The 23,893-nt window shown below is 53.8% G+C and overlaps 1 protein-coding gene across 8 annotated transcripts in view; it reads left to right on the plus strand.

The window, feature by feature from the left end:
• Positions 1-23,893, plus strand: part of SMOX (spermine oxidase) — a 40,660-nt gene that overhangs the window by 15,459 nt on the left and 1,308 nt on the right. For 5 of the 8 annotated variants that reach the window (XM_054697600.1, XM_037498570.2, XM_037498622.1 and 2 more), the window contains 5 exons: positions 14,171-14,404; positions 16,342-16,568; positions 20,599-20,772; positions 20,927-21,686; positions 22,355-22,515. In XM_054697600.1, coding sequence (XP_054553575.1) covers positions 14,197-14,404; positions 16,342-16,568; positions 20,599-20,772; positions 20,927-21,686; positions 22,355-22,515 — 1,530 coding nt within the window. In that variant the 5' untranslated portion in view covers positions 14,171-14,196. Of the gene's footprint in view, positions 1-5,850; positions 7,474-9,239; positions 10,438-14,170; positions 14,405-16,341; positions 16,569-20,598; positions 20,773-20,926; positions 21,687-22,354; positions 22,516-23,893 lie in introns of those variants that run through there. The other 3 variants (XM_037498604.2, XM_037498595.2, XM_037498632.2) reach the window with 3 other exon arrangements.

Genomic DNA, 23,893 nt, shown 5'->3' on the forward strand with positions numbered 1-23,893 from the left:
GCCCCGGCTGCTGAGCGTGGGCCTGAGAACCAGGCAAGTGCTGGATGGAAGAGAGAAACAGTATGGTCAAGCCCTGCTCTTCCCACCTTTCCCCCTGGCAGCCTCCATCCCATCTGGGAACCTCTCAGAGGCGGTTTCCTCATCTGTAAAATGGGCCTCAGGAGGGTTGTGAGTATTCAGTGATGCAGAGAATGGAGCGTGCCCAGCCTGGGCCTGGCGCAGGAAGGTCTCAAGAAACCGAGGTTTGCTGTGGAATTTTTCTGGTGGTTGGATTATTTTTTGAGGATGTTTTCCTTTTTTCATTTCGTAATTATACATGTTACCTTCGCTCCGTGATAAGCTGTGCTGAGCTGGGCCATGGGAGAGGAAGCTTTACCGGGAAAGAGTTAACAATGGAGCAGCACATCCCCCCCAAACCCTGCCTGGACTCAGCAAGCCTTGGACTGCTCAGCTCTTGACATGGGGGCTACCATGTTCCTCTGCACAAGGGCAGGGTCCTGGGCTGGGCTGAGTGCAGGGGGACCTGGTGGCTCAGGAGAAAGGGTGGGCCTGTGGGAAGATCCCCCCCACTTCCCTGGGAGGCTGGAGCCAGAGCACAGACTGGCTTTGTGCAGTCACGAGGGGCCAGCAAGGGGGAACTGCTCCCCCGCGTGAACTTGTCTCCCAAGCTTCAGTTCTTGTCAGTGGTTTTGAAAGAGTCAGTGGAAAGTGCTGACTGGGCTGGCCTCCCTCACCCCAGAACTGTGAGGCTGTGGCTTCTGGCAGGGAGAGGGGAGAAACCGGCGGGGAAGCCGCCACCTCCTCTGCCAGCTCACCCCTCCTAGGCCCCCAGGGTCCTGTCTGCACAAGGGGTGGGTCTCTGAGTGGGGACACTAACCAAGTCAGGGGCTGGCCAGGGCCGTCCTGCAGGTGAGGCCTCATGAAGGGCGAGGGTGTCCAGGAGCCTGAGAGGTGTTCCCAGCTCTGCTGATAGCTCTGAGCAGAGAGCCGGGCTCTGGATGAGGCCAGCTGGGCCCCTGCGGGTCCTGCTCCAAGCTGTTTGGCCTGAGTGTCTTATCTTTCCTGCCTCACAGGCTTGTGGGGAATGGAAGGGGCTTGACAAATGGACAGAATTTGTGTACCTGAGGGTTTGTCCTGGCAGTGTCATGACTGTCATCCCTGTCACCCTGCTTTTGCCCCCCCCCACATCCTGTCATTCAGCAAGTCCCCAAGAGGTCACCCTAGTGCTTTGGCCCTTCGATGCCCTCCTGCCTGTCACTTCCTCTGCTCCCATGTCATCTCACCAGAGAGGCTACCCTGACTTCCCCACACGGAGCAGCTGAGCCTGGCTCCCCTACTTTCTTTCCCTGGAGACATGGGTCACCCCTGACCTGCAGGAGGGTTTCTGGCCATTGCTGGGTGCCAGAGTCTCGCACTGTGTAGCACTCCCTGAACATTTTGTTGCTGTTTTTATTGTGGTGAAATAACACCCCACAGAACATTCACTGTCTTGACCAATTGTGAGCATTCCGTGCTGCGGCATGAAGCGTGGTCGCCAGATTGCGCAGCGTCCACACCATCCACCTCCACAGCTTTTGTCATCTTGCAAAACAGAAAACAGTAACTCCCCATTCTGCTCCCCACCCCCCGCCCCTGTCACCCGCTATTCTAGTACTTTCTGTCTCTAAGAATTCGCTTACCCATCCATCCACGGACATGGCGTGGCTCCCACCAATTGGCTCTCCTGAGTAATCTCTTCCTGCTTTCAGTTCTCCCAGGTATGCAGTGAGAAGAGGAACTGCTGGCTCTTATGGTTATTCTACTTTTCATGTTTTGAGGGGCTGGCATACTGCTTTCCACCATTTTACATTTCCCACCAGCAGGGCACCAAGGTGCCAATTTCTCCACAGCCTCACCAGCACTTAATATTTTCAATAGTAGCCAACCTAGTGGGTGTGAGGACAAAACACTTCACACAAATAAAAAATATGTTCCCTGCTTCCTCCTACCCCCTCCCCTTGGACCTCATTTTCTCTCATACCTTATTCGTGCTTGTCTCTAGTCTCTTCACCACTGTCCACACCCTAAGTCTGGAATGTGGCTGCTGGGTGCCCACCCCGCGCACCCCCGTCCCCCAGCTTTAAGATGCAACCCTGACATCTCCTTCCTGCCCCAGGGTCCCTGCCCCGCTAGGTCCATCACTGCCTTCACGCTGCCTGGGGCTCGGCCTGTTGTGCTGTACCGTTTGCCAAGTGGCTGTCACCATCCTGTCCATCCCTCCCCTGTCTCTGGAGGGTTGGGACGCTGCCTGCTGAGTCTTGTATCCTCTGGGTACCCTCCAGGCTCAGGTGGGCTGGGGAAGGCCTAGGGAACCCCCAGCCTAGAGCCTGGTGGCAGCTGTTCCAGTTGCAGAGGAAGGTGAGGTGAGTGTGGTCAGGGGGCTACCTGCCTGGCCAGGGGTTTGGACGTGAGGCTGGGAGGGAGGGAAAAGCTGAGAGTTGATCTCATCAGCAGTACCTCTGAGCCTTTCAGGTATGGTTCCCTCCACTTTAGCTCACTCCTCATGTCTCCTGGAAATCTCCCACCCCTCTCCCTGCACCCACTACATGCTGCTTCCATTGTCTAGTGCACGCTCCATCACAACCCCCATCGCTGCAGGCTGTGCCTACGGCTTCACTGGCCATGGCCCTGTCTGTTTAATCCATTGCTATTCTCCCCACGGGCCAGTGCAGTGCCAGGCAGGCTGTATCTTAGGGGAGACAGAACATATAAATTGCTCTGAAAGCTTCTCAGCATGAGCCTGGGACCAGAGCAGGTGTGATGGCAATTCCCATTTTACAGATGAGGAAACAGCGTCTTCCCCAACAGCCTTCAGAGCTAGACCTCACCCAGCTCCCTTGTTCCTTACAAGGGTTCCTTGTAAGGGAGCAGCCCCCATGGGCAGAGGTTGGACTGTCTTGCTTGAGGTGCATCACAGGTGTGAAATACAGAGGGCTTCGGGAGCCAGACAGCAGAGGAGAAGGGAGATAAAGCAAGATCCTCAATCTGGGCCTCCCCTGGTGGCACAGGCAGTTGAGCGCAGCGCTGTGAAGCTGTCCGCAGCCTCTGTAGTGCGGGTTTGATCCCGGCCGGCTGGCGAGGGTCCCACATGGCGCGGCAGACCTCTCCTGTGTCTCCCACTATTCCTCTCAGCAGTGTATTTTGTCAGTCTGCCTGTTCTGTTCCCCGCTCTGTCTCTGGTGAATCCTCTCACCCTCCCGCACATCTGGCCTGTACCCTGGTTCTCGCATAAATAAATAAATAAATCTTAAAAAAAAAAAAAAAAAAGAGCCTCAATCTAAGCTGGAGGGTGGAGGAGCGGCCTTGGACACTGCCCAGCTTTGCTGTTCTCCCTGCGTCCTCCTCTGTCTCTGGGCAGGTCTTCCTCTGTCTCCTCTCCTCTGTATTTGGAACCTGCTCTCCATGCTCAACCTTGGCTACATGTCAGCATCATATAGGGTCCTTAAAAATATCCATGCTCAGATCCCATCCCAAAGAGACAGATTTAGATGACCAGTGGGGGCTGGGTTTTAATCTTTTGTAAAAATCTCCAGGGGAGTCAAATGCACCAACTGGGAAGGAGATCCTATTTCCTGGGCCTTGTAAGCTGCAGGACCTGGATCAGGCTTGACCATTGTACGCCGGTCAAGCATTTCAGAGAAGAGGGATCTGGGATTCTCCCTGAGGGGTTTAACCAGGGAAAGAATTGCTGACCGTTGCTGTCACATTCTTGGCTCAAGAATTTGGGAGCCATTTAGTTGAGTGATTCTGGCCATAGGGCCTGTGGGAGGTTGCAGAGACTGGCTGGGCTGTGTTCATCTGAAGGCTTGACTGGGGCTGGGGGATTTGCTTCCAGTGTGGTTGACTCACATGGTTGGTGCATGGTTTGGCTGTTGGTAGGAGGCCTCAGTTCCGGCCTCTCTGTGGGGTTGCTTGAGTGTCCCCATGATGTGGTGTATGGCTTCCCCTGCAGGAGGCAGATCCAGCGAGCAAGGCAGAAGCCACCATGTGTTTTCAACTTGGTTTCAGAAGCCAACCTCCATCATTTCTATGACATACTATGAATTACCCAGGTTAGCCTGGGAAGGGGGCCTCCTGCAGCATGTGCCCCAGGAGGCAAGGATCATTATGGGCCACCTTAGAGGCTGGTGACCATCCTGTTATAGCACGTGCAACCTCACAGCCCTTCTCTGGGAGGTCGGAGCACCTGTAGCATGTGGGGAGTCCTTCCCTCCTTACCTCTATCTCTCCCCTGTCATCAGACCATAGTTTCCTGTGGGGTACAGTGGTTGTCTTTGAGGCCTGGAGGTCATGCTCTGTAGTCAGCATGCAGGAGGGCCTGTGACCTCTCTACCGGCTAACTTCCCCACCTGTCTGGTCTCTAGGCCCAGCCTTCCCTGCGGTGACCCCATTTGTGTGCAGACCAGGTCTGTAGGAAATATCAGAATGCTTGCCACAGTGTTTCAGGGCTGAGCCTTGTCACCCTTAGCCCTCGAAGGCAGGTGCTCTTTATCCCCAGGCTGCCGATAGGAAAGCCAAGGCTCAGGTCACTCACCAAGTGGTGCAGATTCAAGCCACTGGTATTGAAAAACAAGCCTCTGACCCCTGTAAGGAAACCATGGTGCTCCCGGGTGTCCTCAGGGGAGGGTTCTATTTATCAAGCTGGGTCATCAAGTGATACTGTCAAGTGAGCATAATGAAGTGTGGTTTTGTGATTGTGTTTGTGTGAGTGTGAGAGAGAGCGGAGAGGAGGGGAGAGGGGAGAAGAGGAAAGAGAGGAGAGGGAGCCGTGTCACTTCCTTTGGTTCCCCAGGGGGCTATGGTGACTTGGGTGCCTCAGAACTGGGCTGTTACCTTAGTCTTGAGGTTGGTTTTCTCTCTCCAGAGTCAGCCCTTGTAGGAGAGTGACAGCAAGCCTCTCTCCCACCTGCCTTCCCCATGGTCCCGCCTGCCATCACCGAGGGCGGTCTCACACCTGCATTGTCACCAGGACAGCTGTCAGCAGCTGTGGTCTGTTAGTATTCATGCTTGATGACTTCCCAGAGTGTGGTTTAGCCTTGAGGTGTCAGAGGGAGGGAATTGAGGCCATGGGGACTTATCCTAAGGGCTGTCAAAGAGAGCTGCAGTGAAACTTGTGCCTTTGGGACTTTGCTGGGGACATAGGCCGGCTAGTAGGGTCTGGGGACAGGACTAGTCCCACTCAGGGGAGGGGTGATTATTCCCATTTTACAGATGGAGAAACGGAGGCTCAAGTGCTAGTAGGCTCTCCCAACACCCCACTGGTTAGGGGCAGAGGCTGCTGTCTGGCAAATTTAAATTTCTTCAGGAGCATCCAGAAGTGGCAGTCATGCCAGATGCCTGGCCTCTCTGGGCTGCAGGCATGAGGATCTGGGCTCTGAAGGGGAGAATGTGGCCCTGCCTCCAGAGAGGAGACTACTTACCTGGCCAGACGCACAAACACACACAAACTCTCTCTGTCTCTGTCTCTGTCTCTGTCTCTGTCTCTGTCTCTGTCTCTCTCTCTCTCTCTCTCTCTCTCTCTCTCTCACACACACACACACACACACACACACACGAGAGAGAGCAGGGCATGAGGTGTGAGGAGCTGGGGCTGGAGACGGAAGCTAAGCTGGCAAGGCTGGCCTGGATATTGAAAGTTTCCTTGGAGCTGTTTTGAAGCGCTCATGACCAGTCCTGGATCTGTTGGGCTTCAGCACGGTCCGCTCATTTTTGCTGAAGGTGGGATCTGGGTAGGGTAGGGTAGGGTAGGGCAGGGCAGGTAGGGTAGGGTAGGGTAGGGTAGGGTCAGGTCCTGGCCTACCTCCACTTTTGTTTCTCCACTGCACACTCACCAAGGCTGCCAGCTGAGTTTTGTGCCCGTCAGAAAGACCTGCCCTGTCTCAGTCTCCTCACCAGTCTGCTTTCCCTTCCTCTGTGCCCAGTGAGGCTTCCAGCCTAGTCTCAGGGCCAGTCCCTGCCAGCAGCTGGGAGCTGGGGTTCTGGAACACTCTACCTAGGTCTAGCCTGCCTTGCAGACATCGAGGGGAACATAAATTGTGCAGCATGCCCTCTTCCGGTCCACCGGTGCTGTGTGGGCCATGCCTTTGGCTGTGACCCCCAAATGGCAAATTCAGGGCTGTCCGTCCCCATGTAGCACAGCTCCTCAATTCTCTTCTGAAAAGACAACACCTTTAACAGTTGTGCTTTTAGGGACATTACTTAACTGCTTGTGGGGAAATGTGGGCAAGAAGGATATTCATTGTGCTTCAAGAGAAGTGTAAATGCCAAGAAGGAAGATGGGGGGCCCCCCAGAGCCCCTTGTTGGCCTGTGAGGGTCAGAGAACGTTGCTGTGGGAGGGCACTGCAGAATGAGTCCCTGCGCCTGCTCCATTTTATGAGCGTGGGGTTGGCTAATGAGCCTCTTGGGGTTGGTCTCTGATCCTCCCCACCCCTTAGATGGTCAGGCTGAGTCAGTATTGGGGGTCAGGGTGAGTCAGGGTTGTGGGTCAGTCAAGCAGGCTGTGCGCAGTCTGACTGATGTCAGGGTCAACGACCAGTCTGCTCTTAGGGTTGGGGCCAACCCTGTTAGAAGTTGGGGTCTGAGCTCAGATGAAGACCGGGGTTCTTCCATGAGTACAATGGAACTTGGGGCCCTCAGACAGTTGGATCCCATCTACTCTTGTGTCTTTGGGGATCTTCCTGCTTTTACTTTTCCTCTGAGGTGGCTTTGGCAGGTAACCACACTTTTTACCTGTGCTATCTCGTTTAATTCTAGCAGCTCTAGCAGGTAGCTGTACCTGTGCCCACTGGGAAAGCTTGAAGTTAAAGGAGGCAGTTGAGCACCAGATGGGGCTTACACAGTGTCCAGGAGGAGGGGTACAGGTGCTGTGTCCCCGGGGCAAGTTCAGAGGTACTGTCAGGTGGACCCAGAGAAGGGAAGACCTGGTCTAGGATCACCTGGTGAGGGAGAGACTGAGCTGGGCCTGGCCGTGCTCTCTCCCTTCCTCTTTGTCTCAGGCTCCCAGGCTGTCCTGGCCCCCGCCCCACTCAACCCCTCTCGCCCCACCCTGTGGCTGGCCAGGCCAGGCTCAGCGATCTGCCTCTTTCACTTCCTGGCTGGCTGGCCCCAGTGAGGAGGGCTGGGGAGGGTCTGGCTGGGAGGAGTTCAGGTCCAGTCCCTCCCTGGAGTTGAGGGTGGGAGGAGCCTGGCCCGCAGACACAGAGCCCCTTTGTCTGGGCCTCAGTGCAAAGCAGCTGGTCTGGGATTTCTGGGCGTTTTTAACATTTGAAGAATAATTGCATTGTCTGGGGGGCCCTCAAGAATCCAAATCCCTCCCCAGACCTGCCAGCCTGTCCAGAGAGATTCCCCTGGACTAGCACCCCCAGATTCCCCTCTTCTCCCTCCCCTTCTATTAGAAGCCTGAGACAGAGCTGGGTCCCTCCAGGGAAACTGAGGTAGGGCTGCTGTCCTCAACACTAGGAGTATCTCTTGGGAGGAGACACTTGTAAGTCCCCAGCGTTGACTGGGGAGGCTGAAGTCCCCAGAGCCCTGGACAGGGCTCACATGAACAAACAGGCTCAGGATGGGGGAGAAACCTGGAGGTTGGAAAGGGAGGGCCCACGGTGGGGTGTTTGTGCTGGTTGGATTGGCCCTGTGGGGTGAGGGGAACTGGTGGACTCACTGCCTGGGCCACTTTCCTCCTGCAAAAGGGTTGTTCTTCCTGGGGTGAGTTTGTGTGGACAGGCAGACAGACACATTTGGGAACAGCCTGTGTTCTGTGGGGAACAAGGAGGGTAGACATTTTTCTAGTGAGGGGCGACTTTGGAAGGGTGTCGTCACCTGGGAAGCTGGCCCCTGGTGGCATCCTTGTGTCGTAGTGGCCACTGTCGGGGAGGCGAGTGACCTGCTGATTGCTGGCTGAGCTGACAGGCTCTGACACCGAGGAGGACGGGGTGCCTCCTGAGCTGAGCTGGGCCGCTGACCCTCCCAGGTCTACCCAAGGGCTGGGCTGAGCTCTTGTTGGGGGTGTGTGTCTCCAGTCTAGCCTGGGCCCTCAGCCCTGCTCAGTAATGGTGGGATAGGAGCCTCACTCCTGATTAACAGGCACCCGTATTTCCTAGGGTGAGATGTCCCTGTTTTGTGGGGCAGGAGAGGGTGTCACAGAGCAGGCCTTGCTGGTGGCTTAAGCACCGCATAGCTGTGCAGTCACATAGCTGCACAACCACAGTGCCCGCACAACCACAGTACCTGCACAAGTGTGCACATGTTAAGAGAACCCAGAGCCAGCTTCTCTGACATGTGTGAGGTGGGGCTGTTTCTCACAGGCCAGCAGGTGGGCCACTGGGGATACCCAAGACTTTGGTGAAGTTGGTGTATGTATATATGTTTGTGTGTTTGTGTGTGTGTGTGGGGGGGGGTGCATGAGACTTACAGCCAGAAAGGCCAGCTAGGTCTTGGGGTGGTGGGGAGGTCAAGGGCTACTGTGCTGAGACCTCCCCCAGGCCTGTTCCATAGCAGATTCTCGTAAATTGTTAGATTTTATTTCAGGTCCATGAATGGCCTGGGCCAAGCTTGTCTTTGAGGGCACTTGAGGTGGGCCTGGCAGTTCAGTAGGGGTGCAGTTCAGATGGGGGAGCAGACCTGTGAAGTTGGGGCTATAGTGACAGTTTTACCAGCTGTGGGGTCGACATGACTTGACCTGATGGATCAGGGAGGGTCTTTCACTGAGGACCTTCCAGCTTTGAGCCTTGGGAGTGCCCGATGCCCCAGCTGTCTTAACCACTACAAGGAAAGTGCAAGAGGTGCCAGGTGCCCCCTGCTCAGTTGTGGGCATTTCTGAGAGGGCCTGAGCAGGGTCAGATATTGGTGACGGGGGCTGAAACATGCCTGTGCTATGTGCTGAAGAGGCAACACTTCTTGGAGGGTAAACTTCCAAAAGTGACAAAATGAACTGGTGAGGAAGTTCGGAGAAGGGGGTGAGGAAGCGGCAGGGGCCACGGGCCTGGCTGCTGGTGCCCCTCCCCAGCCTCTGGCCTCCTTCTCTGGTGCCGCCACCATGAAGTCTTTCTTCTTTCTCTCCCTCTCCTGCTGCTGCCTTACTCTCCACTTTGGCTTCTCGGGCAGTTTCCATCAGGGGGGTGTGGGCCCTGGGCCGCAGGGGGAGGTGGTGCTGCAGGCGGGAGGAGTGGGGGAGGCAGCAGGGCATCTTGAATGGAGCTGGGACACTCATGCCAGGGCTGGCCCGATTTCTTGAAGCTACCAGGCTTGGGGACACGGGGCCCCCAGGCGCCATTCCCCTTTTGCCATGGAAGCAGGAGCAACAAGGCAAGTGTCTGCTGCCCTGTGCCTCCCCCCTCGCCTGCTCCTCCTCCCTGCCTGGCTGAGCCAGCACTTTTTTCTTTTCTCCTTTATCTGCTCGAAAAGTACAGGGTGTTCTGTTTCTCCTGTGCATACAGATCAAGAAGCGGATGTTATTTATTTATTTCTTTCCCGACTTTCCCAAAGCCTCGAGGAGGACAGGCGGGCACCGGGGAGTAGTTAGTGATTCTGCCTCCTCGATAGAGCATGTTCTCATAAAAATGAAGGAAAAAAATCTAAGAGGAAAAGATGACACAAACCAACAGAAAATGAGTTACTTCCTGCTGCGGTTGAGGTAGCAGCACCTGAAGGTCCAGACAGCCCGTCCCTGCAGGCCCAGCACACAGTAGGTGTTTCTGTGTGTGGGTTTCTCTGCCTTTCAGTTTGGACGCCAGGGTGTGTTGACGCCACAGTCCAGTAGGGGGGCCCCTGAGGCGGACTCCTCGCCTCTCTGCCCTCTGTGGGCTGCTTGTGAGGTTCCTCTCAGCCACCTGTGACAAGGCTGGTGGCAGGACAGGACTGTGGGGTTCACTGTGAGGGGCAGGGTCCAGTGACCTACCCGCTCACTGTTGCCACCCTGGCACCCTACTAGTGCCTGTCTGTCCGAATTCAGTGTCTGGTATGTGGAGAAGTTGGGGTTCTGTGTTCACCTTAGAGGGGCACTGCCCACCTGCCCCCCCTCCCCCCTCCACTCAGGAGCCAGGTTCCAGAGTCTGCTCGTAACTGACTACAGAACTTTACAAACGATTTTTACACATGAGCTTCAGGGAAATGCTACAGTCTTGTGACCCCTACACGGGGCCTTATTTGGCTGCCACGGTGAGGTAATGAGGGCAGGCTGGCGACGCACGGAGAAGGAAAGAGGCGGGATGTTCAGGTCGCTGGCGGGGAAGGCACACAGCTTCCTGGGCAGCAGCCTGTGTGGTTCCCGGACTGGCTTTTTGAAGCGGTGTCTCGGGGAACCTGGGGCTTCTGTGATTTTCCGGAGTGAGCCGGACCCCTGGTTGCACCCCAGTCACCCCCGGGCCTGAAAGTTTTCCAAGAAGGGGTTCACCTGGAAGGTTTGAGACGTGCAGCGATCATATCCCTTTATTGTATAAAAGCTTGCTTTGGGGGGTGGCCTGGGCCCGGCGCTGGGGCGGAGGCCCAGAGCCCCGCAGGCCCGGGTCCCCGTACGGGGAGGCCGGGGCGCGGGGGCGGGGCGGGCAGCAGCGCCACGTGGCGCCGCGGGGGCTGGGCAGCGGCGGCTCGCGCGGGCGGGTGTTTGCAAAGCTGACCCGAGCCCCTGCTCCGGGGTATCCACGACCCTTCATCACCTTAGCTGCGGGGTGCAAGCAGCCGCACCCTCACCTCTGTACTCGCGGGAGAGAACCGCGGAGGGGGAGGGGAACGGGGCGGAGGGACGGGAAAGGCCGAGCCGGCCCTGGCCCACTGGCCCGGGGGCGGGGACCACCGTCCCTGGGATACGGAGGGGCGGGCGGCCCGGGGCCGAAGAACAGAAGAGGGGCGAGAGGAGCAGGACGGCTAAGAGGGTGACGCTCCAGCCGGGGGTGGGGGTGGGCGGGGCCCGTCTGAGGCAGGAGCCGGACTCCAGGGGCGCCGGGCCGCGGGCGCCACCTCCCGGCCGTTGAGGGAGCGGGTTCTGTGCCCAGTGGGCCGCGCGGGCCTGCAGGCTGCCCCTGGGACTCTCCAGCGGTGCCCAGGGGTGGTGTGGGCGTGAGGCCACAGCTTCTGAGCCTCAACATATTAATTAATTAATTTATTTAAAGATTTATATATTTATGCATACAAGAGCTGGGGTGCAGGCCAGAGGTGTGGGGGGTGAGAGGATTCACCAGAGACAGAGCAGGGAACAGAACAGGCAGACTGACGAAATACACTGCTGAGGGGAGCAGCGGGCGAGTCAGGAGAGGTCTGCCGCGCCTGTGGGTTGCTCCCTGGCCAGCCGGGGATCGAACTTGTGCTTCAGTGGCTGCGGATTGCTTCGTAGGTTGCGTCTTAACCCTTGCGCCAACCAGGGAGGCCCATCCTCAGCATATTAATTAATTAATTAATTAATTAATTTTTAAAATTTTATTTTTATATTCCCCATACAATTGCAACCCCCTTATTTTGACCCCAATCCCTCCCCTCCCCCCACCCCCCATAGCATCCTCAGCATATTTATAAGAAGGCTTCTTGGCTAAACTTCTGATAGATGCTAGAGGGCACTTGTCAAGGTGGGATGTTAACTTTTGCAGTCAGACCTGGAGTTGTGTGAAGGAGGTCGGTGGGCAGCTTTTATTGTATTATTTTTACGAGGGAGCCAGAAACGTGCATTGAATTGCTAGTGAGGCAGGTGCGCCCAGAGCTCTCACAGATCCTGCTCCCCAGTCAGCAGAGCTTTCGAGCACTCTATGCAGTGCCTGTGGTTCACTGTCTCCTCCTCTACTCCCTGGAACCTCCCTCCTGACCCTTTTCAGTCACCCCCGCTCCCCAGTCTCTCTCTGTCATCAGATTTTTTTCCCCATTGGTTTATGCAACTTTATTAAAAAAAAATAGAGCAATTGATCACTCATCCATTGACAACTTGCATCATTTATTCAGAGCTATATTAAACAGTGTCCTCCCCGGTGGCGCAGCGGTTGAACACTGGGCTGGGAAGCTGCCCACAGCCTCTGCAGTGCCAGTTCGATCCTGGCCTCCGGGCGAGGGTCCCACATGGCATCTCTCCTGCTGCCCGCTGCTCCCCTCAGCAGTGTGTTTCATCGTTCTGCCTGTTCTGTTCCCCGCCGTGGCTCTGGTGAATTCTCTCACTCTCCCGCACTTCTGACTGTACCCAGTGCTTGTATAAATAAACAAACAAATCTTAAAAAAAAAAACAAACAGTGTATTGGAAGATGGATTAACTGGTAGCTCCAAGCCTCCTAACAATTTAAACAAAAATTACAAAATATTTGAGACCTTATTTTGGAATACAAAGGGTGTTTGACTACTAATTTCCAGTCTCTGTAGAACAAGAACAGGTCATTCCTTTATTGACATGAACTGTGATGTTCACAAGAATGGCCTCATATAGTATGTGCTCTCTCTGGCTTCTTTTGCTCAGCGTAATATTATTGAGAGTGTGGCTGGTTTGATTATATTTATTGCTGAAGACTATTGTCTTGTGTGAATGCCACGCTTAGCACAGTGTATTTATCCATCCTCCTACTGGAGTGCTTTTGGACAGTTTCTGGTTATTATAAATAAAGCTGCTATAGACATTCTTTTTTTAAAATAAAAATATTTATTTATTTATGCATACAAGAACTGGGGTACAGGCCAGAGGTGTGGGGATGAGAGGATTCACCAGAGAGAGTAGGGAATAGAACAGGTAGATCAATGGACATACACTGCTGAAGGGAGCAGCGGGCGAGTCAGGAGAGGTCTGCTGCGCCATGTGGGTAGCTCCCTGGCCAGGGATCGAACTTGTGCTGCAGTGGCTGCAGGTAGCTTCATAGGTTGTGTCTTAACCCCTTGTGCCACCAGGGAGGCCCTGCTGTAGACATTCTTCCGCATGTCTCTCTGGTAGGCCTGTATCTCTCAGACCTGTTCTTAGACGGATTGCTTTGTTGTGGGAGGGTCACATGCGGCTTTATTAGGCATGGGTGACAATTTTAGACAAGACCTGTGTTCTCCCTGGCTGCCGCCTCCCACCCACATTCATTCCACTGTTGTTCGGTCCCGGATGCTGTCACAATTTGAACCTCAGCAAGGCAGCTTGGGTCAGGGAGGGAACAGGGACAGGATCAGAGTAAGTGGCCCCCCAGGATGGCCCACAGATACCTTCAGACTCTCATGACCACTCGGAGTAGAAGGGTAGGCTATCCCAGCCCTTAGGTCAGGTTCAGGGACCCTCGTGCCCTCCTGGCCATCATCTCCCTAGCCTGGCGTCGCTGAGCGAGCTGGCTTAGTGTAACTGTCAATTTGATGTCTGGCTCTGGTGCCACGGGCACTCACGGTCCACTGTTTCCTGAGCTCCTTGCTGCTTTGTGGTGACTGAGAGGCTGGGTGTTTGGGGGAAAACCACCAGAGACCTACCCGGAATAGCAGAGGCTTGTCTATGCCAGCCTCGTGGCACTTTTGGGGGGGACGGGCGGGACCATGTCCTGCCCACCAAATTGCCACCTCATTGAGGCTGCAAAGACTGACAGAAAGTCTGAGGAGAAGAGAAGGGCAAGGGAGAGAGGGAAGGGATGCGCTGGGCACGGGAGGGAGAGCAGGGAGCCATTGCTGCGTGTGTGGATACTGGGGTTGTGGGCATCTCGAGGCCTGTGAGCATCCTGGGGTTCTGTGAGCATCCTGGGGTCCGTGTGATCATCCTGAGGTTCATATGAGCATTCTGAGGTCAGTGTGAGCATCCTGGGGTCAGCGTGAGGTGGACCCCAGTGATCTTCCTGGTCAGCAGCACCTGGGTCAGTTACTCCTGACTGGCCTTCTCAGACATCCCCTTGCTGGCAGGCCCTTGTCTCAGCCTGGGGAAAGGGATAATGCCTAGCCGGTGGGGTGTGGTTGATGGATTTCAGGGGCTCCCAGGTCTCCTGCTTACTGGTGGGAGACCTTACTCCCTCAGTGCAGCCTCCCTTTGTGTCTCCCCTCTGTTTCTCCCTCCCTCTCCACATCTGCTGGGGATGGCTTTTCTGGTCCAGATCCTTGGGGGGGGGGGGAAGGGGAGGGCTTGAAGTCGCCCCTTGGGGGCAGGGGCCATGAGTGGCCCTTGGAGCAGGTGGCATGTGACTGCAGAGAGGTGAGCTGTGACACCCCCACCCGCAGGTTCCTAGGAGGCGAGTGCGGACGGTATGCAAAGTTGTGAATCCAGTGGCGACAGTGCGGATGACCCTCTCAGTCGTGGCCTTCGGAGAAGGGGACAGCCTCGTGTGGTAGTGATCGGCGCCGGCTTGGCTGGCCTGGCTGCAGCCAAAGCGCTTCTGGAGCAGGGCTTCACGGATGTCACTGTTCTCGAGGCTTCTAGCCGCATCGGAGGCCGAGTGCAGAGCGTGAAACTCGGTGAGTGCTTCTTTCTGTCCCTGCTCGGCCCCCAACACCCTGGCCCCTCCTGCTTCTTCCCTGGGGTGAGTAGTCCACCATACATGCTGCTGGTGTTTCCCAGAAGCTTCCTTTGCCCCTTTCAGCAGCCCTCTGAAGTGGGCAGCTTGGGGCTCTTGCCTCCATTTGGGGAGATGACCTGGGGTTTAAAGTGTTTAAGAGGAAGTGGACACCCAGAATCGAACTTTCTTGGCAGTTTCCGTCTTATGAGAAGGGGAATTCTGCAAGTTTCTATTAGTCATTAATTTTTGAGTGTGGATTAGTAGATGATTCAGCCCTGGGACAATAGGCACTCAGGGCCACAGAGGTAGAAGGGGATTTTATGCCTCCTTTGGAGTGATAGGCAGTTCTTAGGATTGTCTGGGGAGAGGGTCAGTCTAGGTTGCAGAATAAAGAGGACTAGGGAGAAAGCAGAGACTTTCTCCAGGGAGTGTGTAGATTTTTCCAGGGGTCATTGAGAATGGGGAAATGCTTGAAACGCAGCTGGAGGTCAGGGCTTCCCAGCCAGGGGATGTAACCATGAAGCAAGGATCATTAAAGTGGCCCAATGGGATGATACCAGTGGCTTGGAGTGTGGAGGCTATCGATCCTTCAGAGGATTTTGTGTCTGTCCCCACATCGGGTATTAAGGCCAAGTCATTCTGGGTGCCCACTTGTAAGGGTCAGGAAGCTGGCTCAGAGATGCAGGCGGTGAGGTTTAGAACAAGCAGAGGCTGAGGACACTTGGGGACCTTCTTCCTCCTCTCACAGCTTGATCACAGGAAAAGCCTTCCCTTCGGCACTTGCAGGAGGGTGTGCATGATGCTGCGCTGGTTTTGCTTTGGCACACAGGGCTGTGTGCTGCCCAACTTGGGAACAGTCAGCTGAAGCTCTGCACTCCGCTTGACATCTGATTGGCAGGCTGGGAGCCTGAGGGGCGTGGGGGCTCCTTTTGTGGGTCTCAGGTCTTGATATGACAGTCAAGGGCTGACATAGCAGCAGAGGACGAGAGGACGAATGGCCGAGTCTCAGTGATAGCTGAGACGTGCCAGGCAGGGAAGTGCTGGTGCAAGGTTGTGAGGCTGAAGATGCCTTCCTGGGGGAGGGAGCTTGGGTGGGCCTCAGGTGATGGCGGTGTTGGGTAGGTAGTGAGAAGGAGGAGAGGAAATACCCAAGAAGCAAGATGTGAGCAAGATGAGGCGGACCCTGCAGGAAGGCTTGCCTGGGGCTGGTTTGTCTGAGTGCCTGGTCGTGTGGCCGAGGCTGGCACTGGATGCTGACTGGACATTGTTTCTCCATCAGGATAAGCCTAGGTTTCTCTCTATAGGGACATTTTAAGGGGGTGGGAGAGGAAGCCATGAGGCCTCTTGAGGCCTAGGCTCTGAAATTGAGATTGAGTTTGGGGGTGGGGGGTGTGCTACGTTCTGTCTGGAAGGGGACTTTGATGCTGGAGCTACAGGGATGTTGAGGAACTGGAAGATGGCTAGATGGGGACCTTGGGTCTGGAGGGTGGGGTTCCTCCTGGGTCACTAGCTGGGTATTCCAGGTAGCCTCACTCCCTCACTGGGATCCTTAGGTATCCCCAGAATGTTTCCTGAGGGAGAAGCATCTATGAGGAAGGAGGGTTTGGTGTCTGGTGCTATCTTAGAAAAAGATATTCAGTGAGGTGACTCTGGGGCAATCATAGAGGCATTCTGGGCGCAGTCATCATAGTTGTAAAGTGGAATTCACTTTGTGCCACATCTGGTTTCCCTGGGAACTTTTTACTAAGGATTTTGGTTTTGCCAGAGGGACCCTAATTCCTGTCCTGTGCTGTTATGGAGTGGAAGGATCTTCTTGGAGGATGGAGGGGGGGCAGCATTTTGGCTTTCTCTGAAGAAGTCCTTGCCCCTCTAAGGGCCTGTTGTTGTCCCCATCAGGACACGCCACCTTTGAGCTGGGAGCCACCTGGATCCATGGCTCCCACGGGAACCCCATCTATCATCTAGCAGAAGCCAATGGCCTCTTGGAAGAGACAACTGACGGGGAGCGCAGTGTGGGCCGCATCAGCCTCTACTCCAAGAATGGCGTGGCCTGTTACCTTACCAACCGTGGCCGCAGGATCCCCAAGGACGTGGTTGAGGAATTCAGCGATTTATACAACGAGGTGTGGTGTCAGCAGTGCAGCTGGCCCAGGGTGTGGGTGGCAGGGATGCCCTGGCGTGTGGGGGAGTTGGGTGGTCTGCCAGGGTCTTCCATGAACCTGGTCATGTCTTGGTACACTCTGTGGGCCCTGCATTTGGAGGAACAGGACAACCTGAGGATAGAATGAAGATGATGAGTGGAGAAGTCCTGGGTAAGAGATAATTGATACACATACTTAAATATTCTGCAGAAAGACTTTAAACATCTTTTATTCAATTTATTACTAAGTACTTGGGGGTAGTGATCATCCTTATTGTTTTTGGATATTCTTGTAGATGCTACCTAAAAAACCCCTTATTTTCTAATTGTTTCTGGTGTATAGAAAGACAGCAGATTTTTACATATTTTTAGTTACCTTGCTACATTATTTTAATTCTAATAATATATCTGTTAACATATTAATTGTATAACCTAGGGACTAATATTTTGGAATTTTAAGTATAATCATAGACAAAAAAATGAGCATTTTGATTTTTCTTTTTAATCCTCAGACCAGTGTTGTCCAATAGCACTTTCCATGATGATGGGCATGTTTTAGTCTGGCACTCTCTAGTCTAGTAATCACTAGCCACGTGTAGCTCTTATTTATTTATTTATTTATTTATTTATTTATTTATTATAGAGGCATGTTTTATTTATTTGTTTGTTTGTTTGTTTTTTGTTTATACATGCACTGGGTACAGTCAGAAGTGCGGGAGGGTGAGAGAATTCACCAGAGCCAGAGCGGGGAGCAGAGCAGGCAGAAGGACCGAAGTACACTGCTGAGGGGAGCAGCGGGCGGCAGGAGAGGTCTGCACGCCATGTGGGACCCTCCTCCGGTGGCCAGGGAGCAGCCGGGGATCGAACCGGCGCTGCAGAGGCCACGGGCAGCTTCGCAACCCAGCGCTCAATCGCTGCGCCACCGGGGAGGCCCGACGTGTGGCTCTTGAGCACTTAAATGTAGCTAATGAAACCAAGGAACTAAATACCTAATTTAATTTTAATTTCATTTGCTACAGATGTCTAGTGGCTACTTTATTGTACAGCACAGCCTCTGACCATTCATTTCCTTTTCTTGCTTTATTACACTGGCTGGCATCTTCAGTACAGTTCTGGATGGCAGTGACACACAGCCTTGTCTTATTCAGGTTTATGAAAAAAAGTTAATATTTACAGTGTCTTTCGGTGGTGCTGTGAATTGCACTGAACAAGCTTGTAGGCCCCGCCTACTGGTAGCTTCAGCACCCTCCATACTTGTTGGCTTGGCCTGTTGTACATTTTCTTCATCCCTTGGGTGTGGGCAAGGAGAAATGACCCCTGCTTTGGGGTAATCCCTGTTCAGTGGAGGGCAGCACCTTCTGCCTCTTGTCTGCGTGCATAGGTGTATTGTCTGCGTTCTGTGGTACAGTGTGTTCTCACTCATGGACAGAGGCTGAATTGTTAATGAGCAGATAAGAACGAGTGTTCTTTAAACTAGACCTTCCTGGTCTACTGGGAGTCATGTCCCTGTTCCTGGAATGAGTGCTTCAAGCATGGATGCCTCTTGAGAATGACTCAGAGTCTATGGCTTGCTTGTTCTTTTAAATACCCTTAAAAATAGATCGTCATCAACGTGGGTTTGCTTGTGGGTTTGATTTTGAAAGTCAAGAGTGTGATTGATGGAAAGTAGAGTGGATAAAGGCAGGTTATCAGTCTGGGTGGTGATACTTTGGGTCACAGGGAGGAGGTGTTAGCCATGAGGTAAAAAAATAGGTTTCCTTGCTTGACTCTTAACTAGTCTGAAGCCCTGCCTGAGGGTGACTTCAGAAAAAATAGGCATCCTCGCTCCAGAGATGACTTTGAAGTGCTACTTATTTGAATATTTTTGATAACAAATAAAAGTGCATGTACAATAGCATCATATAGAGCTTAGCCTCTAGGGACAACTTTGATTTAAGTGCCTGTTCTACTATTATTAGTTGTATAATCTTGAGCAAGGCTTTGAATCTCTCTGATCTTGCTTTCATCATCTGTAAAGTGGGACATTGTTACACCTACTTTTTAGTGTCTTGGGAATTAAGTGAGATCCCAGTGAAAAGCACTTAATGAGAATTGGGGTGAGTACTATTTGCTGTTACAAGACTGCCCTATTTCCCTTGGGTTACCTTGGGAGGAGGTCACTCAACCCAGGACAGGAGACTGTACCCATGGGACAGATCCATAGGGCTGTTCTGGCTGGTGGTTGACACAAAAACTCACCTAGATGGACGACTCACATAAACTCACACCTTTCTCTCTCCATGCTGCCCAGGTCAACGTTTGCTACTCCTCAGCTGGGCATTTTGGCCTCTAGTCAACATTAGTTAGGGACTGGCTACCATGTCTTATCACCCAAGGCAAAAAGGGAGGAGGAGAGGCAGTGAGCTGAAAGCCTGACTCCTTGGCAGTGCTACTGGGTGAGGAAAATGCTGAGGAACTCTAGTTTAGGCCAAACCCTCAGCATCTTGTGACTGTAGGGAGGAAAAATGAATAATTTAACTTATTTTCTTCTTTGTATCTTATACTTCAGAGACATGTGTAATTCATGTTTCTGTCTCATGCAGCAGCCTCTCCCTTGAGTGAAATGGTGAAAGTGGGTAGGACCACCTTCCTTCCACTTCTCTGCAGCATTGGGGCTGGTCCCAGGGCGGGGTAACAGGACAGACATGATTCCCCCAAATATGTGCAAAGCAAATCCAACTTCGTCTTAAGAAGGGACACAGACTAGTAATTGGCACTGACCATGGATATGTGGCCAAGGAACCCATATTTTCCAGTGTCCTGGAGGGAGAGTGGGTATGTGATTGTGTTCACAACCCTTCAGTGATGCCAGCGCCTTGGATACATCCAGAGTCCTTGGCATGATTCTTAGTCCTTTGCACCCTGGCCCCTGCCTGCTTTCCATGGTCGCCTCTTGCAGTTCCCCCTCTGTGCTGCCCACTTCAGCAAGACTGAGCCGCTGTGATTGCAGCTGGCATTCTGTCTCCTTCTTCCTCATCTTTGAGTCTCCTGTTCCTTTTGCCTACAATACATGTCTTGTCCCCTCTGTTAGCCTGACTGTTGCCTGATTCCCAAGGTTGTTCGAGTAGATCTCCCACCTCCTGGATTCTTTCCCATCACAGCACATATATAGAAACAGTCCAGTTACGATGTCTCCCCAACTGAGTGAAGGCAGGGCTCAGGACTGTCTCTCTTACCATTACAACCTATGTCTGGCACAGAGCCCACTAAATGTTAATTAAATGTTGGGGTTCAGACCTTGCCTTTTGGGGATCCCATGACTGACTCAGGCCTGGCTTACTTTGCTCAGGGAGATGTGCCCAGAGTTTGGTGGGAGGTTAGGAACCAGGCAGACAGGATGGGCATCAGGACCCCACTCCAGGGGACCTTCCTATCAATGAGATGCAGTTTGAAGTTCTTGCAGTTTGCCAATGAAGTGCATCCCCGTTCCTTGGCACACTGGGTCCTCCCCTCCCGATGCTCTGCCCCACTGTGGCTATCTTCCTTGCATGTGTCTGAGATTTGCAGTCAAGGGAGGTGCTCTGTGTGGACATGAGCAGGGCCAGAGAGGGTCTCCTGGGAAATAAGATTTCACCTGTTCCAGCCAACACCGGCCAGGCCACCACTCCAGCTTGCTCTCTTGGGAGCGAGTGAAGCAGACATACGCAGTGGTGTCCTGTTCCCAGACTGCAGGCATCAAACATGTCACTTTGTTCAAAGTAAGCACTTAGCAAAAGAGTCTCTGGGGCCCATGCAAGCTCTCTCACTGGCTCAGGGGGCCTTTGGCTGCTTACCATCTATAAACCTTGACCTTGACCCTGTTGGTACAGCCACCGTGTAGCCCTGTGCAGCACATGATTCACCGAGGCAGAGAGCTTGGGCTCAGCACATCAGGGGATACCTGGGAGGTGGTGACTTTTGAGTTGGGCCCTTTGGTCTGAGATGGAGGTGGGATGAGGGAGAGTATTTTCAGTCTTCTGGACTCTCTCTGGCAGGTCTATAACTTGACCCAGGAGTTCTTCCGGCATGGTAAACCAGTCAATGCTGAGAGTCAGAACAGCGTGGGGGTGTTCACCCGGGAGGAGGTGCGCAACCGCATCAGGAATGACCCTGATGAGCCGGAGGCCACCAAGCGCCTGAAGCTCGCCATGATCCAGCAGTACCTGAAGGTATCTTTGCTGTCTGGGAGCTTTGCTGAGTGCAGATGCCAGGACCACAGATTCTGGGGATCTGGGTCTGAGGAAGGTGGCACTGCTCTGAGGCTGTCCTCTGTTCCTGCTCAGTCTTGGTGCTCACCTGCCTTCTCTCCTGACACTCTCACAGGTGGAGAGCTGTGAGAGTAGCTCACACAGCATGGATGAGGTGTCCCTGAGCGCCTTTGGGGAGTGGACGGAGATCCCAGGCGCCCACCACATCATCCCCTCGGGCTTCATGAAGGTTGTGGAGCTGCTGGCGGAGGGCATCCCAGCCCATGTCATCCAGCTGGGGAAACCTGTCCGCTGTGTTCACTGGGACCAGGCCTCTGCCCGCCCCCGGGGTCCCGAGATTGAGCCTCGGGGTGAAAGTGACCACAATCACAACTCCGGGGAGGGCAGCCAAGGTGGAGAGGAGCCCCGGGGGGACGGGGAGGATGAGGAGGCGCAGTGGCCGGTGATGGTGGAGTGCGAGGACTGCGAGGTGATCCCGGCTGACCACGTGATCGTGACCGTGTCGCTGGGCGTGCTCAAGAGGCAGCATGCCAGCTTCTTCCGGCCTGGCCTGCCCGCCGAGAAGGTGGCTGCCATCCACCGCCTGGGGATTGGCACCACCGACAAAATCTTCCTTGAATTTGAGGAACCCTTCTGGGGTCCCGAGTGCAACAGCCTACAGTTTGTGTGGGAGGACGAGGCGGAGAGCCGCACCCTCACCTACCCGCCTGAGCTCTGGTACCGCAAGATCTGTGGCTTCGATGTCCTCTACCCGCCCGAGCGCTACGGCCACGTGCTGAGCGGCTGGATCTGTGGGGAGGAGGCCCTCGTCATGGAGCGGTGTGACGACGAGGCGGTGGCCGAGATCTGCACCGAGATGCTGCGGCAATTCACTGGTGCGTTCCAGGGGGTCCCCCACACCCTCCAGACCTCCAGACGCTCCCGAGCTGGGTGGTTGCCTTCCTCCCCTCCAGAATGAGAAGCTGGGGTGTCCCCTGGGAGAATCTGGGCACCATGTTTCAGTCTCTGGCTCCCAAGTCGTGGGCCTGCTCCCTGTTTGGAGCTTGAAATACTCTGAACCAGAGGCACCGTGTCCTTCTCTTTCTAGGTCCTGAATGGTAAACTGAGGTATCCTTGCAAAACCTCAGACCACCCATTTCCTACTCATCTGATCTTGCTAAGAGACGAGCCTGTCTTTACTGATTCTCTTAGTTGAACACCTTTCCTCCGCTGTCCCTGAGGAACCTCAGAAGCACCCCTGAAGTTGGAGGGGGAGACGTGATTACCTGGAGTGTGTTTTCAGATAGGGGAATTAAGGCTCAGGGAGATGAAGTGTTTTGTTGGGGTGCGGGGTCACAAGGAAACGTTGAAGGGTTGAAGGGTACACACCTTGACCCCAGGCTCCCCATCCTCCCCTCCACCTTGCACCCTCCATACCTGCCTTTGGCAGCCGAGCCCCCCTTGGAGCCCCGGAGGTGGAGTGGGAGCTGTCTGTTCAGGGGGGTCTTCTGCATGTGGCCATTTCTTATCCCATCTCCCTTGGGCTCTTCTGATTTCCCAACAGGGAACCCCAATATTCCAAAGCCTCGTCGAATCCTGCGCTCAGCCTGGGGCAGCAACCCCTACTTCCGAGGCTCCTACTCATACACGCAGGTGGGCTCGAGTGGGGCAGACGTGGAGAGGCTGGCCAAGCCCCTGCCACACACAGAGAGCTCCAAGACGGCGGTGAGTGTGCAGGGGAGGGGTGTGCAGGGCGAGAAGGGGTGTGTGAGTGGGGGCATGGGCATTCGGTGTGTGTGTTGAAGGGGGAAAGGGTGAATGAGTACTCTCTAAGGGGTGCTGAGGTGAGACAGGGCTGGAGTAACTCCAGTGGTGAAAGAGAAAAACCAGAAAATGTGCACTTAACATCTGGAAGAAAAGATGGAATCCAACCTAGGTGTTAATGGCTTTCTTGGGGTTATAAAAAAGGAGTCATTTAGTGCTGTGCTGTCCAATGTGGTAACTATTAGCCGCATTTCATTTAAGTCAATATTGCTAAATTTTAATGAGTAAATTAGAAATTCAGCTCTTCAGTAGCACTAACCACATTTCAAGTTGGGTAGCCACCTGTGGCTAGCGGCTGCCATAGTGGATTGTGTAGTTACAGCAAATTTCCCACATCACAGAGTTCTAGTGGACAGCACTGGTTCAATGGGAGTAAGCTTTCCCAATATGGCTTAGAAAATCAAATTGAGAATAATGATCACCCCCTCAAATTATATCAACCATGGAGTTGGAAAGAAAATAATAAATCTGAGAGAAACATAGACTCATCAAGCCTCAGCCTTTGTGCTGTGCTCAGGGGAGAGCAGAGAAGGCCCTCCCTGCCACCAAAGTCATACTCCTGCAAAGCAAACCTCTTGTCACCTGCATCAGTTAGGACTAGTGCCTATAGCAAACAGCAAAATGAAACAAAAATAAATTCTTAAACAAGATGGTTGTGTCCGTCTATCACACAAAAGGAAAACTGGAGGTAGGTAATAGGTATCGTTAGCATCTGCCTTCTATTGTCAAAGCCACCTGTGGCCCAAAAGGGCTGCAGGGGCTCCTGCTCTCACATCTGCATCTTAGGCTGCAAGGATAGGGCAGGCAGATGGACAGGCAGAGGGCTGTCAGCATCTTTAAGCAACAGTGCACTTGAAGTGCTTTTGAAGCTGTTTGGCCAGAATGTAGTCACATGACCCATGCCAGTGGCTGGTGAGGCTGAGATACGTCATTTTAATTCTGGATGGCAATGGACCCAGCTAAAAATCAGGCCTTTGTCACTGAGGAGAAATAGGAGAATGGGTGTGGGAGGAGGCAGCTTGCCCTCTACCACAATACACCCCCTTTCGGCTTAACCAACTCATTGCTGGTGGGTTCAAGCCTCAAGACTCAGAGTGGGGGGTGGGGGTTTCTGTGACTAGAAGTCCCAGCATCACCCGGGCATGTGGTAGAAATGCAGATGCCCAGCCCTGCTGCATTCACAACTGCATTCTACCCGGGTCCCCAGATAGTGGCTTTGCACATTCAGTTTGAGATGCAAAGTCCAACTCAAGCTTGGAAAGCAAGCACTTGTGCTTTG

The sequence above is a fragment of the Talpa occidentalis genome, unplaced genomic scaffold (genome assembly GCF_014898055.3).
Source record: "Talpa occidentalis isolate TD23 unplaced genomic scaffold, MPIMG_talOcc4v2.1 talOcc4.10, whole genome shotgun sequence".
NCBI classification, from domain to species: domain Eukaryota; kingdom Metazoa; phylum Chordata; class Mammalia; order Eulipotyphla; family Talpidae; genus Talpa; species Talpa occidentalis.